At 37.2% G+C, this 19,647-nt stretch overlaps 1 protein-coding gene across 1 annotated transcript in view; it reads right to left on the reverse strand.

The window, feature by feature from the left end:
• MYO5C (myosin VC) overlaps nucleotides 1-19,647 on the reverse strand; it is a 132,114-nt gene that overhangs the window by 94,769 nt on the left and 17,698 nt on the right. The window contains exons 2-7 of the mRNA XM_051980669.1: nucleotides 15,821-15,931; nucleotides 9,031-9,196; nucleotides 5,822-5,966; nucleotides 3,543-3,699; nucleotides 1,485-1,628; nucleotides 590-671 (exon numbers count right to left, since the gene is read on the reverse strand). Of these exons, the coding sequence (XP_051836629.1) occupies nucleotides 590-671; nucleotides 1,485-1,628; nucleotides 3,543-3,699; nucleotides 5,822-5,966; nucleotides 9,031-9,196; nucleotides 15,821-15,931 (805 nt within the window). The remainder of the gene's footprint in view (nucleotides 1-589; nucleotides 672-1,484; nucleotides 1,629-3,542; nucleotides 3,700-5,821; nucleotides 5,967-9,030; nucleotides 9,197-15,820; nucleotides 15,932-19,647) is intronic.

Genomic DNA, 19,647 nt, shown 5'->3' on the forward strand with positions numbered 1-19,647 from the left:
ATTCTTCCTATATTAAAACAGACAAAGCATGAAAGGTGGGGTGAAGGGATTAGAGAGTGGTGGAAGCGATGTGACAACAGGGAGAAAGCAAGAAAAGTACAAGCATAACAGGCCATTTTATAAAATGGCTGTCATTCCTACATATCTCAAGTCTCTTGGATTATGATAAAATAAATGATCAGAACAGTAACTCTTAGTCAGCAAGGAAAATTTAAGAAGGCAGGGAAGTATGGAACATATGGGATAAATTTTAGTTATATGGAAAATCTACTTCTAGAAGACATTGCATAAACAAGGCATTACTTCTGGACTCACAGTTGACTAATTTTGAATCCCAAGGGATCACCAATAGGTTAGCAGACACTCTCATAGGCCTCTCTTTGTATACTCTAATAGCAATCATCAGACTCATGGCTACTGTCCCGGAGACTTCAACATCAACCCTCCCCCTCACCCCTCAAACTCTGGTGATCTTAGGAATTCAAAAAATGAAAGGTAGAGCCTCTTCTGTTTAAAAAAAAAAGTTTGGAGAACCTCTGTGACTTAAAATTCTGAAATTGCAGAGATACTGCCATTTACTATGACATACCCAATTTAAGGTGTTTAAATTCAGGCTGCAGCGCTGAGGCACAAAGCTGATAAAAAATGTGGTAATTGCGTTCATTTTCTGACTGCAGAAAGAAAAAAGGAAAAAAAAAAAGCCAAGAAACCATGTCAGTATTTTACAAGTGAAGAATGGCAGGCATTTGATTCTGAACTAGAGGGTCCTTAAAGTCTCACATGAATTCTGGAATTCATATTTATCTGTGTTTCCCAGGAACTCTTTCTAAAAGCAATTAAATAATGAACTGCTTGTCTATGTTAAGTCAGTTTCCCAGCAATGCCCTTTTAAAATGAGTCCTTTCAACAAAGATAGTCACAAAACAACTGGACAGTCTGAGATAAAGGACTTTTAAAGAAGACAGATTTGTTATTTTTAAAGGATAGGATTATGTAAAATGGGAATAGCACGACCTATACTTGTTGAGACTTGATTGATTTATTACCTTCACAAACCCAAATAATTTTTCCACATTTACGTTGGGTAAAAGACTTGGATATGTGTCTATATAAAATTACCTCATCCCCAGGATCAAATATAAATCTCATTTCTAGCCTCAGCATTGCACCAAAAACCATTATACTGCGCCTGCTTTCATCAGGCTTTTTTTCTCACAACACAATAAAAATCTAATCTTAAAACTATGTTACGATGTACAAATGATGAAGCTATGAAATAATAACATTTAAGGGTCTATGTCCATTGAAAACTTACCCATTTGCTGTCTATCCCATATGGACAATTTTTTAAAAAGCTGTTATTACAGATTAAAAATGCAAAACTGTATTCTGCCTGCCAATGAATGATTCAAGTCTCCCCCTAATCGTTAAGTAAATATGAACAGCTGAAAAGAATGAGGGTTAATTGAAGTTCTTTTCCTTACTTGAAAGACAACTCTGGATTTTTCCAAAAGATAAGTTCTCATGTTGGCTCCTATAATTTGATTCCTTTTATCAAAGCTGATTTCTGTATACTTTCCAAAGCGACTGCTGTTATCATTTCGGGTGGTCTTGGCGTTTCCAACAGCCTACAAAAGACAGTTTTGAGATAAAAAAATATTTTGAATCAAGATCATTAGAGTAGTACTTGATAAAATACAGACCCTAGACAAAGGGACTAGACTTAAACAAAAGGAATTCTGACTGCAGAAACTAGGGGTGATGAGTACTTTCCCTTGTGTATAGAATAAATTGAATTCCTCAGACTAGCATTCAAAGTCTTTTGGGGCCTGACCCCAATTTATCACTTAAACCTCTATTATTATTCCCTTATATAAACCCTACACAGTAGCCAACAGGCCACGTAATAGTTCAAATGCTCTAAGTTTTTCTGCCTCTGCACTCTCAATCCAGAATGTTGCTTCCCTCCCTTTCCCTTTGTCTTATCCAAATCTCACCTTTTCTGAAAAGTTCTCACTGACCACCAAGCCTGAAGCCATCTTCATCATCTGAACTCTTATAAGACTTACTATCTGTGACAAACATTGGGAAAATGCATTGTATACCAACTTATGATATCTGTTTTATTATTAACTTAAACTTATTTATTGAGCACAATTGTTATTTAACCTTCTTCCCACAACTGTGATCTAAATAGCACTTTATGGATTATAGAGCATGGTTTGTAAAACATCCTCCTCCGGCCCTCATAATCACCCGGGATGTTAAGTGAGTGTGATTGATATCCTCCAATTCAAGATAAAAGGCTGGGCCACAGATGGGTGAAGAAATTCATCAGGATGGGATGGAATTACACAAGTAATAAATCCCAGAAATTGAATTCAAATCCAAGTTTTCTGACTCAGTGTCCAAAGCTTGCTCTTCTCTACCTTGCTGTCCCTAAAAACTAACCTGGTATTCCGGCTGAGTCTTTGTTTTAGTAATATCATAGTCATGTCTATGATGGTTGCTTTTTAACACTCACTGATACTTGAGGATTTTTCAAAAGTGAAAAGCTTTTATTAGGAAGGAAATTGTCAAACACCACAATGGATATGTGTATAGAAAGAATAGGGAAATTTGTCTTAAATTTTTCAAATGACATCAGCTAGAATAAAGCTGGATATGTACCCATTTTTCTGACTTGAAAAAAAAATAACAATGGCAGATAATATTTATATAGCACTTATTATATGCCAAGCTCTACACTAAGTGCTCTGCAACTATTATCTCATTTATTTCTTACAATAATCCTGGGAAGTAAGTATTATTATAATCCCATTTTATAGGCAAGAAAACTGAGGCAGGCAGAGGGTTTTTTTTTTTAATGTTTTGTTCACGATTACCTAGCTAGTATCAGAGGATGAATTTGAACTCAAGTCTTTCCGATTCCAGACTCATTGCTCTATCCATTGCACCGCCTGGCTTCTTTAGATTTGGAAAGCATGAGAGCTTGGATTCATACAGAACTACAATGCAAACTTATTTAATTTATTTTATTCAGTCTTATTTATGATATTCCCAACTACAACTCCAGCTAAGAATCAACATTATTCACTTGTGAAGTATAGATACTGCCTTTTTTGTTTCTTTCTGTAGCCAGAGAATGAACAGAATTATCCCATTTTCTACATTACAGCCTGAATTTAATCTTAAACTGGATAAATCAAGGTCGATGGATCTTCCCAATTTTCAGAGATATGCTTCAACTTCTAAGCTGACATCATTGTGATGATGGTAACAGATTCCCTGTACTCTTATTTTCACAAGGAAGATCTGTGTCTACATTTCATGTCCCTGATTCTTAAGATCCCCGGAATTTGAGGGGAGCAGGGCTTGGACACTGAAGTCACCCGGCCATCGGTGATTCCTGTCGAGGAATAGCTGGAGGAGGCACAGCATTGTCCGGCAGTGCGCTGATTGTCCAGGTTGGATGAGATTGCGATTGTTATCAACCTCATTCATAATGAACCAAGTTCTTCCCTTTACCCGTAATTGCTTACCTCAGTTATGGGATTGGAGGCCAGCACTTTATCTTCCACATGAGCATTACTGCCTGATTTGCTGACTGTAGCAAAGTATCTCATAGCATATCGGGCTGACACTGTCTTTCCAGCCCCTGACTCCCCACTCACAATTATTGACTGATTCTTGTTGTTTCTAGAGCAAAACCATGGAAGAACAGTATTACTTTGGAGCAAGCTGCTTTCAGATATAGTTTCTGGGCAATAGCATCATTCCTGGAATATTGTCAGGCTGCTTTGGAGAGGGGATCAAATCTTCCAGGCCATTGGAAGCCCACATCAGATTCTTACTAATGCTGATTTTGAGTTTCCTGCCTCAGAGGACCACTCTCCTCCCTCTATACTATTTCACCTGGTGATCTCATCAGTTCCCATGGATTAAACTGTCTTCTTTATGCAGATGATTTTCAGATTATTTATCCAACCCAAACCTGTCTCTTGATTTTGTCCAGTATTTCCATCTGCCTATTAGAGATCTTGAATTAATTCTAGCATAGACATCTCAGCTTTAATATATCCAAAATTACTTTTACCCCAAATACTTCCTTCTTGTGAGCTTCCCTATTACAGCTGATGGCACAGCTAATGTGTGAATATGTTTTCTTTAACTAGAATGATTTATTACAAAAGAGGGCTTCTATTTATGGTGGGTTAGGGAGGGAGTTGGTAGGCAGTGATAAAGAGAAAGAGAAAAGAGGAAGGAAGGAAAGAAGGAAGGAAGGAAGGAGGGAGTGAAGGAGGGAGGGAAGAAGGAGGGAGGAAAGAAGGAGGGAGGGAAGGAATGAAGGAAGACAGGAAGGAGAGAAGGAAGGAAGGAAAGGAGGAAGGAGGGAAAGAAGGAAGGAAGGAGGGAAAGAGGGAAAGAAGGAAGGAAGGAGGGAAAGAAGGAAGAAAAGAGAGGAAGGAAGGAAGGGAGAGAGGAAGGGAGGAAGGAAGGAAGGAAAGAAAGAAAGAAGGAAGGAGGGAAGGAGGGAGGGGGAAAAGGAAGGAAGGAAGGAGAGAAAGAGAGGAAGGAAGGAAGGGAGGAAGGAAGGGAGGAAAGGAAAGGAGGAAAACAAGGAAGGAAGGAAGGAAGGAAGGAAGGAAAGAAGGAAGGAAGGAGGAAGGGAGGAAGGAAGGAGGGAAGGAGGGAGGGAAGGAATGAAGGAAGACAGGAAGGAGAGAAGGAAGGAAGGAAGGAAGGAAGGAAGGAGGGAGGAAGGGAGAAAAGGAGGAAAGAAGGAGGGAGGGAGGGCAAAAGGAAGGAGGAAGGGAGGAAGGAAGGAAGGAAGGAAGGAAAGGAAGGAGGTCCGAAAGGAAGGAAGGGAGGGAGGAAGGGAGAAAAGGAGGAAAGAAAAGAAGGGATGAAGGGAGGAAGGACAATATTAATAAAACATTAAACAGGTTTTTTTGGTTATTATTTAGTCTTTTCGTTTATGTCCAACTTTTTGTGACCTAAACGGGGTTCTCTTAGCAGAGATATTGGAGTGCTTTGTCTTGTTCTTCTCTAGCTTATTTTACAAATGAGACAACTGAGACAAACAAGGTTAGGGGACCTGCCTGGGGCCACACAACTAGTAAAAGATATCTATGTGCCAACATTGTACCTAGCATCTAGTAAGCATACCTGTGAACTAATTGACTAATTAGCACATCCTCAAAATCTTTAGAGGTGGTTTGTGGCCACCCCCCAGATAAATCTTCAACTTTTATTAAATACCCTACTAGCGTGTACTAAAGTACATAATAATGGAAACCCATGCCAGATAATGAAGTAACCCATTTTTAAATGACTAAAAAGAATAATCAATATTAGTGAACTAGAAAATTTCTATTTGTACTGGGATTTTTGATTAATGATAAATATTTAAATAAATTTAAGGTTGATAGGCATTCTGCATGAGAGCAAACATTAGAAAAGAAAGGAGAAAGAAAATTGTGAGGCACAAGGAAATAGTAAGGAAAGTGAAAGAGGAATAATAATAATATAACTCCACAGGAATCTACTCAGAAAACCTTATTAGGTGATCCAGGATACTCATAAACAACTTGTTCCAAAGCAAATAACCATATGGTTGGACTGGGGCATTCTGATAGTATGTTCCAAAACTCAGGATGCCCTAAAAATGCCACCCTGTAGCTTGGCATTCTAAAAATTTGCCAGGCTTGCTCTTTTGACAGACCAATAAATAATTTGTCTCCAAAACTGTGAGTCGTATGGGAAGAACAAAGAGAATCAGGACAAGTTATAGGTAGGGCAAAGTTAAGAGAGAAGATACCTGGCCATTTGTTTATATGCTTCTTCTGCTACAGCAAATATGTGTGGATCCATATCTCCCATGTTCTGCCCACTGTAAGCATGGATGATAGCATTTCCATAGATTGGCAACTCTTTGTAAGGGTTCATAGCAACTAAAATAATTCCTGAAGAAAGAAAATTCAAGATGTATATGAGAATCTCAGAACAGCATCAAAATGAGGAGAATACGATGAGAAGGGATTACAGGGGCACAGGCAATAAGCACTGAGTAAATGATGATATATGCTAAGTGCTAGAGACATAAAGAAAAGTAAAAATAAGTCTTGCCCACAAGAGCTCACAATCTAATGAGGAAGAAAATTTATAAGGCACGGCGCCAACATCTTTAACATGTCTGGTCTTTGAAGCACTTGAGCCAATACTAGAGACACAGGAATTGTGAAGGCAAACAGACTCATTCACCAAACTGTCCTACAAAGTCATAATTACCAAAGTACTCATTACTGCTTAAAAAAGAGAGGTAGGGGCAGCTAGGTGGTGCAGTGGATAGAGCACCAGCCCTGAAGTCAGAAGGACCTGAGTTCAAATCTAGTCTCAGACACTTAACACTTAATAGCTTTGTGACCCCTGGCAAGTCACTTAACTCCAACTGCCTCAGCATAAATAAAAATAGAAAGATTTTTATTAAATTTAATAAATAATTATTTAATTATTAGATTGATAATTTAATTGTGGAACAAATTAAGTACATAACATACCAAAGTAAATAAACCTAGTAGTTTAGTGTTTGCTAAAACCAAAGATCTTAGCAGTAATTTTGAAATAAAATGAAAAATTTTGAAAAATCTAAGAAATCTGACCAACGCAACAATCAATGATTATTCCAGAGGACCAATGATAAAGATTTCTAATCACCATCTGATTGAGAGGTACTATATGCAGAATGAGAAATATATTTTTGAAAATGACCAATATGATCAATAGGAGGGGGCAGTGGATAGAGTGCTGGACCTGAAGATTTATCTTTCTAAGGTCAAAGCTGGTCTCAGAAGATAACTTACTAGCAACTCTGGGCAAGTTACTTAATCCTGTTTGTTTCAACTTCCTCATCTGTAAAATAAGCCAGAGAAGGAAATAGCAAACTATTCCAGTATCTTTGCCAAGAAAATTCCAAATGGGATCATAAAGAGTTGAACAAGTCAGAAATGACTCAACAACAACAAATATGCAACTTATGTGTTTTTGTTTTTTAATAAAGATTTTGCATTTTTTCACTCCCACTCCCAGCTGGGAGAGGGACATAGATAGAAGGGAGGGAAAAAAATGATATTTGGAAAAATTTTTAAAGCAATAATATTTTGCTACTTCTTAATTTTAGAAGGCTATATTCACTGATTTATTTGTTCCTCACCAAATCTGAAAAGTATTTTCTAAGACGAGTTGTTTATATCTTAATCATTTATAGTTTAATTCTTATAATTTCAGTATTTTACTGATAGTGAGGTGTCAACAAGAAAAAAGTTTTTTCTTGTTTATTTAATGAAATAAACTTTTTCTTACCTCTGACAAGTGCTGGCTGACTTGAAAAAGCCACAGCTTCCAGTGCTCTAGATAACTGGAAGAGTTGACCAGGGAAACTGTAAGTTCCAGAGAAGTACCAGTCTTTTCTAGGTAGAAGGAATTTCCTCATTGAGGGGTTTCTTATGTTAATGAAATCACAGATCCATTCATTATCTCTCTCTCCAACTATTAATTATTCAGAGAATATTATCTAATACTGCTGGCAAAATTATAGAGTGGTCTCCAGCTCATTTTATAAATGAGGAAATTGAGACAAACAGGTTTAAGTGACTTGCCCAGGACCACAAAGCTAGTAAATAGCAGAGGTCAAATTTGAACTCGGGTCTTCCTGATTTCAGGCCCACCTTTCTTATCTACTGCATCGTTGAGCTGCCCCTTTCTCTTAGATACCTTTACCAAGACAAGAACAATACTACAACCAAAAACCATATAATGATTCCTATGCATCATAGGGTGCATAGGAACAAAACGGGTCCCTTCTCTTGGGGAAAGAAGGGAATATGTATAGACAGACATCATTAGAAACACTAATGAGTCCAGAAATGCAATGCTTAAACACCAAATAATTTTATCAACCCCTGTGTTCATCTATATTTAGCAGACTGATGTCTCAATATTCAAAGGTAGTTGAAGTCAATTCATAGTTTGACTTCATCTTGACTTCAAGAATTGACTTCATCTTAAACTGCTATGGTGCATCCCTAACCTTGAAAGGGCTTCATTTTATTTTGTCCTCCTAGATATAAAACTATGCTTCCCCTAATTATTCAGGGTACTCAGAATTTCAGCTTGTCACAAAGATGATAATAGATAGAAATAGTGAATGCTGGGCAGGCTGTGGAAACACTAGGACAGTAATACTTTTGGAGGTAAACTTTTGGTTTACCCATTCTGGAAAGCTCTTTGGAATTATATTTTTTCTTTATTTAATGACTAAAACGTCTATATTATTTCACTCAGAGAGTCTTTAGCAAAGTATATCCCACAGAGAGCTATATACACTACATTGTATGTCCCATATACTGCAGAATATTCAAAGCAATGTTTTTGTCATAGAAAAAAAAAACCAAAACTGAAAGCAAATTAGATGCCCACAATTTGGGGGTGTGGCTAAACAAATTGTGGCACATAAGTATCATTTTCTTACAGAAAAATAGGTAAAGATTTATCAAGGAAGCCAAGGAAGATTTATATCAACTGATGCAAAATGAAGTAAATAGAACCAGAAAAACAATATGGACAATGGAAATGGAATGGATAAAAAAAATGAAATTGGACTCTATATAGTTATAATGATCAAAATTGGTTCTGGAAAAGAGGAGAAAATGCACCGACCCCTCTCTTGTTCTTTGCAAGGATGAAGGTCAACTTCTCTAACACTGACTAGCTATTTATTAGACTTGGTTGTTGTGTTGCTTTGTTTTGCTAAATTTCTTTACCCTTTCCCTTTGTCTTGAATACTTTGTCACAAGGGTATGACTTTTTGTGTAGGAAAGTGGGAAGGAATATACTGGGAAAGTAAGATAAGTAAAAACAAAAAAAGGTGCCAAAAAAATTAAAAGATTTGAATCATGCTGTAATGACCAATTACTGAATTTTTGTCTTTACTTATAATTTTTTTTATTTATAAATATCTTTTTTACTTACCACTGTAGGTATAAATAAGTTTGGATTCAGCAAAACGTATTTTGAGATTGTGGAGGACAGCAGGTTCATGAAGATAACTAAGTGCTGTGAGGTCATTCTCTCCTACAAGTATATCAGGATTTCGTAATGGTGGAAGTGTTTCTGGATCAACAGAATAATCTTGTTCCTAACAAGAAAAGCAAAAAAAAAAAATTAATCACAAGGTTCTGGAGTTCCTATCTGGACCATTATCCTTCATGCTCAAAGATGTTATTCTTGACAGTGAGTCTGAAGAGACTAGAGCAATAAGAAATATTACAGTTATTTGATAACTGACCAAGTACTGTAAACACCCCATAAAAGAGAACGATGTACCTGATGTAAAATTTGGGTTGATATTATACAATACTCTACAATATACAATATTTCATACATTTCTGAGTTTCTAAACTTTTTGTGTCATCTGTTGACCTCTGCATGACATCTGTGACTTCTGCAAAATTTACCAAAAATTTCCATTTAATTTCTTATGCTGACCTGAAATATATATATATTTCAAAACCATGATAGAGAAAGTTTCACGCAGAAGGGATAATTATATTGCACATGTATAAAGACTATGAAATGCTTTATACCTAAAGAAGCTTCTTGGCTTATTCCTCTCTGGAACTGTGCCCTTTCAGATCATGGTCAAGCTTGATGTTTTTGCTCAGAAAGATTACTCTGTTGGCCATTTTCTCTGTAATTCTTAAATTACATTCTAATGCATGAAATCATGCTAAGCTTCTAGAAGGCAGAGATTTAACACTTCTCTGGAGTTTTTTATATCTCCCTATACATTTACATCAAGTCACTTGACTTTTTTGCCTCAGTTTCCTTATCTGAAAAATGAGCTGGAAAAAAAAAAGATTATTCCAGTATCTGTCAAGAAAACCCCAAATGGGGTCATAGATAGACAGATAGAAGTGAAAATGACCCACCAACAATATATCCTTACAACAGTTCTGGTCATGGGTTTTTTGCTTGTTTATTTATTTGCTTTTAAACTGGCTCTTCCTATCTCTCTCACACTAGAGGTATGGTGGCTACTCAATGATCCCCAATCCACTATTCGTCAGCACAGGAGCCTTCATCTGATTCCATTTCTGATGATGGCTGCTTCTCTCCTATTTAGACAGTCTAGTGGCTCCCTATCTGAGAGCTCATCAGAATGATGAGTTTAATCAGAATAAACTTATTACGACATTCGTTTAGAAGCCCAGAGTTTTAGCAACCCACCATCCTCAGGCTTTTCAGAAAAAATGACTATTGCTGATGTGGGCATGTTAAGCAGTCAACCACTATTTGTTGGTTAATTGATCAATATGTCCTTAACACTTTTTTTTAATTCATACTATTGTATTTTGTAATATCTAGTAGTATTTTTATATCAAACATCACTCCAACGCTGATAAACTGGTGGAATGAATTAAAAAAAGATAGATACTCAATAATCAATAGCCAGATAACAGATAGTTCTGCTATGGTGTTTATTTTGAAACCACAAATTTGTTCCAATGTGATATTGTTTCAGTCACATCCAACTCTTCATAATCCCATTTGGGGTTTTCTTGGCAGAGACATTGGAGTAGTTTGTCATTTCTTTATCCACCTCATTTTACAAATGAGCAAACTGAGGCAAAAAGCATTCAGTGACTTGAGCTAAGTGTACAGGGACATACAAAGAACTCCATGTACATGTGTGTATATGTATATGTTTTCTTTCATTTATTTAACAAACATTTACTAAGCACCTATCATATATGGAACTATATTGTGGGGAAGACAAAATTTAAGCCCTAATCTGTTATATCATGGGCATGAAATATGGCAGATACCTATCAGACACAGCATTGGCTAGTTTTGATAAGTTGTTTCCCCAGCTTTTGTTACTTTAAAATTTTTGTCAGAAGAGACGACTTGCAAGGTAGGGTGAAGAGAAGGATATATTTAAAAAGGAATATAAAATATAAAAATAATTATCTAAAACATATAAAATGAGTATAAAAACAAAAGGCATAAGTCAAAATAAGGTAAAAATTTTCAAAAGAGCATAATCCCTGTTTATAGTCTAATGGGGAAGGGAAAGTGTTAGAATTCTTACAAAGTGTAAAGTCATTAGAGTTGATAAAGACAATAATTATCTAATTTAGCATGGTTCAGTATCATTGATCTGATCTTACAAGGAGATGTTATGGGCCAGAACTTGAAACAAGGTACTAAGTGGAACTGATAGAAACAATGTTTGTGTTCACCCCTTTAGAGAGCTCATATAAGCAAGAAGCTCTTAGGGCCAGAGACAGAGCACTCTGGGAGGAAACCCGTAATCCCACTCTCAGATCCCATAATCCCACTCTCTCAGAGGAGATCATATATAAGAAGCAGACAGAGGCTCAGTCAGGAGTTCAGCCGAAAAGACTGAGAGGGGAGCATCAAGTGAGTTCAGCCAGAAGCCCTCTCTTGGAGGCAAGAGAGATTCATTCCATCTTCCACCTTTGTGCTGGCCGGAGGCTAAAGAAAGCAGAGGCAAAGGACAAGCTGCAAGAGCTCTTGGAACCAAGTAGAAAGACAGGCCTCTAAGAAAAACTAACCGGGCTATTTTGGAAGGAGAAAATAAATGTTTGCATTTTAACACCTGGCTGCATTTGGGGTGATTATTGATCTGAACTGATACTAAGGCTGCCTCCAGAAAACCTGCCCAAGAAACCTGCTCCCAGAGAGAACCATCACATTATACAAAAAAGAAGAGAACACCACAGAAAGGTATAAAACTTTATCTAGAGTGTTCATAGTAGGTTCTCCCCTGACCATGTTCCATCCCAACTATGGGGAAAGGAAATGTAAATAGCTGGATAGGAGTAAAGATTGGAGGACACGGTTTGAATAAGACAAATGGTCACTGCTCCATCCTACCCAATATTTTTATCCTGACCTAAGATGAACTTCTGGGCTGAATTGGTACTGATAACTAGCTTCATTTGTCAAGCTCTTGGACCCAAGCTTCCTAATTTGTCACTTCCAACTCAAGTGTTTCCCCCCCACCCCCACCCCTCCTCTGTTCCAGGAGAGTAACTGGCCTCCACCACTCTCACCTGTGCCCTCCACCATGCCTCCGGTGGCATTAGTTAACCATTACCAAATAAGGGCTATTCAAGAAAGGTTTACAGCCATACCTTCCATTAAACCTAAGTGAAGAATTCAGCTGGCAATAAGGAAAAGGAGGAAGATAAAGAACAGTAGGGGCAGAGGCAAAAAAGTTAAAAAAAAAAATTCAGGGCATATGGGTCCCAGATAAGGAAACTCGGTCTGTGACAGACGGGGCACCCTGCCAAGGTCACAGAGACAGGAAGCAGCCCAGCCAGTCATCTGACTCTGAATCCATTGCTTTTTGCCACTCTGCCAGGGCTGGAGGCATTTGTGGCAGTGCCAAGGCACAGTCATAGCCAGTCCCGCGGACTCTGTGTGACCCCGTTTGGGTTTCCTTGGCAGATCCTGGAGTGGTTGGGCATTTCCTGCTCCAGCTCATTTTACAGATGAGGAAAGCAAGGTAAAGGTTAAGTGACTTGCCCAGGGTCACGCGGTTATTAAGAGATTGAGGTCGGATTGGGATTCAGAAAGAGGAGCCTTCCTGACTCCCGGCCCAGCACTAACCGCTGGGCCGCGGCTGCCCTATAAGAAGTTGGGTATTACTAACCCCCAGCCCATTAATGGAACCATAGATCCAATCTGGGCGTTAGAGAACGAGAACAGAAAACTGGAGCAATGAGAAGGGAGCAAGCACTTGGCCAGCGCTTCCTGCGTGCCGGGCCCTGTGCCAAGGGCTTCACAGATACAGAGCTCACAACAACTCCCAGAGGGAGATGCTATTATTCTCCCCATTTTACAGCTGAGTAAACCAAGGCTGAGGGAGACTACGTGACTTTCCCCGAGTCACAGACCCAGGAAGTCCCTGCGCCGGGGGGAGCCGGGCTATTTCCCTGGCCCAGAACTCTACCCACTGGGCCGCGCGGAGCTGGGGGGGGGGGTTGCCCTAAGCAGCTGTTTGCTCCCCTGTACACCCTCAGCCGCTCTCTTTTACAGCAGAATTACCTTTGCCAACCTTTCAAGCGGACGCCCCATGTCAGGGATCTGACCCTGATTCTGGAAAATTACCCATCAAAACAACATGTTTTTTACATGGACTTTGGCATAGCAACTCACACGTGCTTTTTCAATATTATTCTGATAATATTTATCCATATGAAGGTGAAAGAGACCCCAAAAGCTTGGAAGTGCATGCGGACGCCAGCTCTAGCCCCTCATTAAGCCCGCTAGCGGGGCACGTAAGGCTGGGCTACCCACAACGCCATCATAGCCTTCTTTCCTTTTCTCTAACATATTCTCTCTGTTCCTGACCAAGCAATTCTGGGAAAGTTCTGCTTCCTCCCAACAGTCACCCTGCCACTTATACACTGTACCTACCACACAGTGAAACAGCAACTGGCGGAAGGACCTGGTTTGATGAATCTTTAATGAAGTTTAACAGTTGCAAATGCACGCAGAACTTTTCAAAAGTGTAAAAAAAAAGTGATTTTTTTTTTTTTTTTATTCTTGACAATGTAGACAAAGGGTTAAGTGACAGAAGCAGTTTGGCTGCTTGCCATTGGCTGAGGAAAAAAGGAAGAACTCCCAGCTGCTGCTTTTCCCACTTCTTCTCGCTGCCCCAGGCTATGGTAGTAACGAATAGTGCCAGGTAACCATCTACCTGCCAACAGCAGGAAAGACTCTGCAGCTGTTAGGTAGGGCTGCTTCCAGGTTCTTCTCAGCCAAGGAAAGATACTTAACCCCACAAGCTGAAATAACCAAGTACACAGCAAATTTCATTGGATGAATAAATGCGTAACAGTTCTTCTGGCAAGGCTTGGATTTTCAACCTTGTTTGGGAAACTCTAAGTCAATGACCCTGAAAGTTGGATTTTTTTCTTAGATAAAGAAGTGAGGAAGCTATTGTAGGATCAATCTAGAGAAAAAAATTTTTTATTCAGAATGCCAGTTTAAAAAAAAAAAGAACAATTGCACATGTTTAACATATATTGGATTACTTATCGTCTAAGGTAGGGGGAATGGAGAGAGAAAATTTGGAATACAAGGTTTTTCAAGAGTGAATATTGAAAGTTATCTATACATATTTTTTTGAAAATAAAAAGCTTTAATAAAAAAGTTAATTAAAAAAGTTGTTGGTAGAAAAATAACCAGAATAATGGATGGTAGAGCTTCCTTCCAACTATATGGAACAAAGCATGATGTACCATTATCAGTTTTCTTCAAATCCATGTCTCTGGAGAGATTGGAGAAGTGAAAAATAAAGAGGCAAGAAGCAAGATACAAGACTGGTTTTTGTTAATTTCTTTAACTGGAAACATTATCACAAACCTTTTATTTTTCATGACTACACTCACAAGGACAGAATTACAACATACCTGAGTATTCCAATTTAACATGTTCATGTAGCATGGTGCTATGGAAAGAAGGGGAAGGTGAAAGGGAAAAGGAGATAAAAAGAGAGGAAGGAAAAATCCCTCCATGTATTAGCTTTTAGAATATACCTTATTCTGCCTTTGTTGTTAAAAAAATGTTCTGGAATTTGATTAAAACCTTTTCAACTTTGAGTGATGATGTGGGTAGACCAGGATCAATCTATATCATGGATATTTATTCAACTTTCTTTATTTTAGAATGGGGAATAAAAGATACAAGGGAGAGGGGAATAAGTTATTACAAGAATTTATTATGTTGGAAATAGTCATAAATCATTTTCACACAAATGGAGAGATTTTTCAAGGAATGCACTTTATTGTGAGTAAAGAGATGAATATTTTTCTTTATGAAACTATATTGTGGGTAGCTAAATGTAAGTTACCTCTGGACAAAATGCAATGATCTTTAGAAGTTTGAGAAATAAAGGATGCAGAAGGACTTACACAGGCTTTTCACTGCTTTACACGACCTTATTTAAACATCATATTTATTATACCATGAATAATGACTGCTAGGGCTAAAGACCTTTTGTTGTTCTTTGAAATATCACACTGTCCTCGAGACACTGGACCTATCTTTCCATAAGGAGGTTCAAAATTGGCATTCTCTTGATTAGTCTGTTTTGCCATCTCTTTGCATTGTTTCTAACTTTCCCCCCATCATACCAATTCTCACTTTTCTACACTTAGACACATTTTTAACTTACTCTCTTTTCCTTTTCCTTTTTCTTCTTATTTTATTCTCATCTTCCCTCTCCATCTCTCTTTCCTATATTCCTCATCTTCCTATTTCAGTATCTACCTTTCTGCCATCAGTCTCTTTTCCTCTCCTTAAATTTCTTCTGATATTTCCTTCAAAGTTTTTCATCAACCTGCCAACTGAACAGGCTGACAATATTATGCCCATGTAACCAAATGATGTGCTTATTTTAAGTGTCCTCCAACATCTTTAAATGTCCAAGAACTAAATAATGGAGTATTATAACTACAATCCCATTATTCGTGGCCTTTGGTGTATTGGATATAATGTTCTTCAGACTACTCAGAAGTAGATTGAATATTACTGATGATACTGTTTCCAAGGGATACCATGCTTTGGGTTGTAGTATTGGTGCCCACTGGCCGTCACCTTTCCCGACTCCTGAACATTCCTATAGGTCATTCACAATGCTTGGTTCCAGGTACCCCTCCTCCATCTCTAGCCACCCGCCCCCCCCATTTCTTTGTCTATGATGAAAGAAACAAAGAATACTTACAGATCCATCTTCTAGAAGGAGATGAAGAACTTTATCTCCAACTTTGTAGTCCTTTGCTATTTCAGCGGATTTCCAAACTTCATCAGCATCAGGTATCCAAACTCTATTGTACTGAACCAGAAGGAGATAAGACTTAATTATACTACTTTGTAAATGAAAAGACAGGTTGTAAAAAGAAAAGTGAAAGGTTCTCTTCCTACCACATGGAATTCTTTGTTGGGAACACATCCAACCAACTTTGAACAAAATCACAGGCCTAGACTGTTTTATTATTCCTTTTCACCCATATGAGTAATTTTTAGAGTTTTTCCAATTCAATGCAGGGAAATAAAGAGTGTGGCAGAATGTGAGCGATCTCTTTCTTTCTCTTGCTTCCACCTCTTCCTTTCTCTCTCTTTCACCTCTTCCTTTCTCTCTCTTTCTTTGTGTTTCTCTTTTCACACACACATGTGCTTGAGCACTTTTGGACAATTCTAATTGGATCATGAGTCAGTCTCTTTGCAGTTTCCATACAATGGTCCTTACTTTTCCTTCAATGGACAAGCAGAGCTACTGTGTAATTCCCTCATTTCCCAAAACATATTTTCAAATTTTGGAAGATAACTTTCTTACTTACTCCATACTATGGGCTAATTTAAAATCATATTACAATTGACCTTCCTAGGAGTTGTTCCAAGTGTTCAATACCCTTCCTAAAATGTGATATCGAGACAAAAAAACAAAACAACAACAAACTATTATTCCAGTGGCTATTTGACTTAAGCATGCCCAATGAACTGAATTTTTATCTTGTACTGAAACTGCTCTTTCAAAGGTAACCAATTGTTTCTTATTTTCTAAATCCAAAGGCCATTTCTCAGACCCCAACTTTCTACAGTCTTACTTTCTCCTGGTTCCCCTTCTACTTATATCATTACTTCTTAGGGATCCACCTTTCTATCTCATCCTTGCCAACATGCCCACTAACTTAAAGCTCTCTTGCACCCTCTATTTTTCTATTCTCCTCCCAGGGAGACTTCTTTAGCTTTGAAGCATTCAATTACCATCTCTAAAACTGCAAACCTTGTGAGAGAGAACTAATATGAGTGCGAATTGAAGTATAATTTTCTCACTTAAAAAAAAGTGTGTGTCTGTGTGTGTATGTATGTTAATTATCATTTCAAGATAGGTGATTCCAAGTTCCACACATCTAATCCCAGGATCTTTCCTGAGCTTTAGTTCCACACTTCCAGCTGACAAATTAATCAGCTATCTTTGCAACATTTCAAACTCAACATGTACAAAACAGAACTTAACTTCTTCCCAAATCCATTCTTTTTTCCAATTTTCCTATTTCTGTTCAAGGTTCTTCCATCCTTCTAATTTCCCGAGCTTGTATTCTGGTTATTACCCCTGAATACTTTCTTTCCTTGCATCCCTCTACAAAATTTCTTGTATGATCTCCTCCTTATTTTTCACATGGCCACCACATTAGTTTAGGTCCTCAACACCTCTCACCTGAACTATGGTCGCCCAAATAGGATTTTCAATTTCCAATCTCATTCCTCTTTAATTCATTTTCCTGCAAAGTTTTAAAATAAATTTCCTAAAATGATGATAAATGCTGGTGATGATGTGGGAAAATTGGGACAATAATGCATTGTGGGAGAAATTGTTTACTGATTCATCCATTCTGGAAAACAATTTCTAAATTGTGCCCAAAAGGCAATACCACTACTAGGTCTGTGTCTTAAAGAGATCATAAAAAATGGGAAAGGTTCTACATGTGCAAAAATATTTACAGTGGTACTGTTCCTAGTGGCAAAATATCAAAAATTAAGGGGATGCCCATCAATTGGGAAATGGATTAACAAGCTGTGTTATATGAATGAAATAAATACATTTGTGCAATAAGAAATGGTGTATAGGCAGATTTAAGAAAAACTTTCTCCAATCCATTCTCTGAAAAGTTGTTAATATAAACTTACTAAAACACAAATCTGACCATTTCTTTACTCAAGAAGCTGAGGTGGTTGGTTCCCTACTTTTTTTTTTTTTTTTAGCATAAAATACAAATTCTTCAGTTTTTTTATTTAAAAATCTTGCACAATCTGACTCTAGCCTATGTTTCTAGGATAACTTGATATTCCTCCCCTTAATGAATTTTTCTAACCAAACTGGTCTGTTTGCTGTTCCCTGAACTAAGCTTTCCTTCTCTTAACACAATGCCTTTGCAAGCGCTGTACCATGTGGTTGGGATGATTGCCTCTTAACCCCTAACCTCTTCAAACACCTAGCCTCCTTTTAAGCTTCAGCCCATGGACAAGCACTGATTGGAATCCTTTCCTGTTTGTCCTACAATTAATGCTTGTTGGATGGGATCGGAAATTTTTGTTGAGTTGAAAAGTGGGAAAAAGGATTAAGCACTGCCAAGTAATCTTTCAGCTACTTTCTTCTACCAATGCTAAGCATCAATTCCCAACCCCCAATCAATTAAAGGGAATGGAGAATTCTGCTTTAGTAAGCAATAATCCTCACTATCATTACTGAAATTTGTCAACAAAACTGAATGTGCTACTGAATATGACTTTGTCACTTTTAATTTCCCCCTTCCCAATTCAATAAAACAATAAATAATCAATAAATATTATGAAATACTATGTTCAAGGCATTGTGCTTGGTGCTGGAAATACAAAAGAAATAAAAATGAAAGCTCCAGTTGCCTTTGAGGAGCAGGGGAAATGTGTAAGAGGATTAAACAGGGTTTGACTATATTCATTTACATATCACACCTTAACCTGCTACTTGATTTATTCTCATATTTAATCTTATTTCTTTGAACTATCAACATGTTTATATATTTCCTCATCTAGTTAATAAAGTTCCACATCTCTCTCAATTAATTTTAGGGTCTCATCCCAATTCATCAAATGTTGAGTAATCTTGAGAAGCCTTCTATTCATATTTTATATTAAGCTCCTTAATGTCCTTGGACTAAAAAGTATTACTGAATATGCAATTCAGTTGACTAACAATGAAATAAACAATAAAAACAAAGACATCATTGTTTAGAATATTTTAGTTATAAGCCAAAGTCCCTTCATCACTCTTGCAGGTGACTTCTCTTTTGAGAATACATTCCCATACCATTTAGTTCAGTCAGGATAACAAATTAAGTCTAGTTACAAGAATCTTCTTCCATTCTCTTTATGAGATAAAGGTTATAATGGTTTCATAAGAAGTCGCCGTCATTCCCTTTCTTTGTACCTTACTCAGACATTTTTCTAGACAGAAGAGGAAAACTAGCCCTTCTCAAATGATCCTCCATAGAATAGCAGTTAAAGTGTTACTTCACGATGGGACACCCAATCTAAAAGATATAGTTAATATCATCTATAATCTCTCTGTGGGAAAACTATTAAGACCAGCATTAAATTTTTCCCTGTGGTCAAAAATTATTGCATTTCCCTTGAAAATCACTTGAAATTACTTCAGCTCCACATATTTTTACACAATATATAAATCATATGCAAAACACCATTTGGTAAGCTTCTTTAATAAAGAAGAAAACACTAACAATAAAAATAGTTAAATATAATAAAATAACAACATTAGTAATAGTAATAAGTTAAATAAAATATTGAGGAGGAAAGGAAAAAAGAAAAAAAGATTAACATGATAACTTTCTTAGATATTTAAAAAGAGTAGTAAGTTGTGGTTTGCAATTTCATCATTATTTTTATTGTACAATCTTATGGAAATGCTTGTTTTATTCCATAAATTAAAAATTAAATAAAAAACAGATACATAGCACTCCATTTATATATTTGAATGTGTAAAGCAACACT

The sequence above is a fragment of the Antechinus flavipes genome, chromosome 2, assembly GCF_016432865.1.
Source record: "Antechinus flavipes isolate AdamAnt ecotype Samford, QLD, Australia chromosome 2, AdamAnt_v2, whole genome shotgun sequence".
Lineage (NCBI taxonomy): Eukaryota > Metazoa > Chordata > Mammalia > Dasyuromorphia > Dasyuridae > Antechinus > Antechinus flavipes.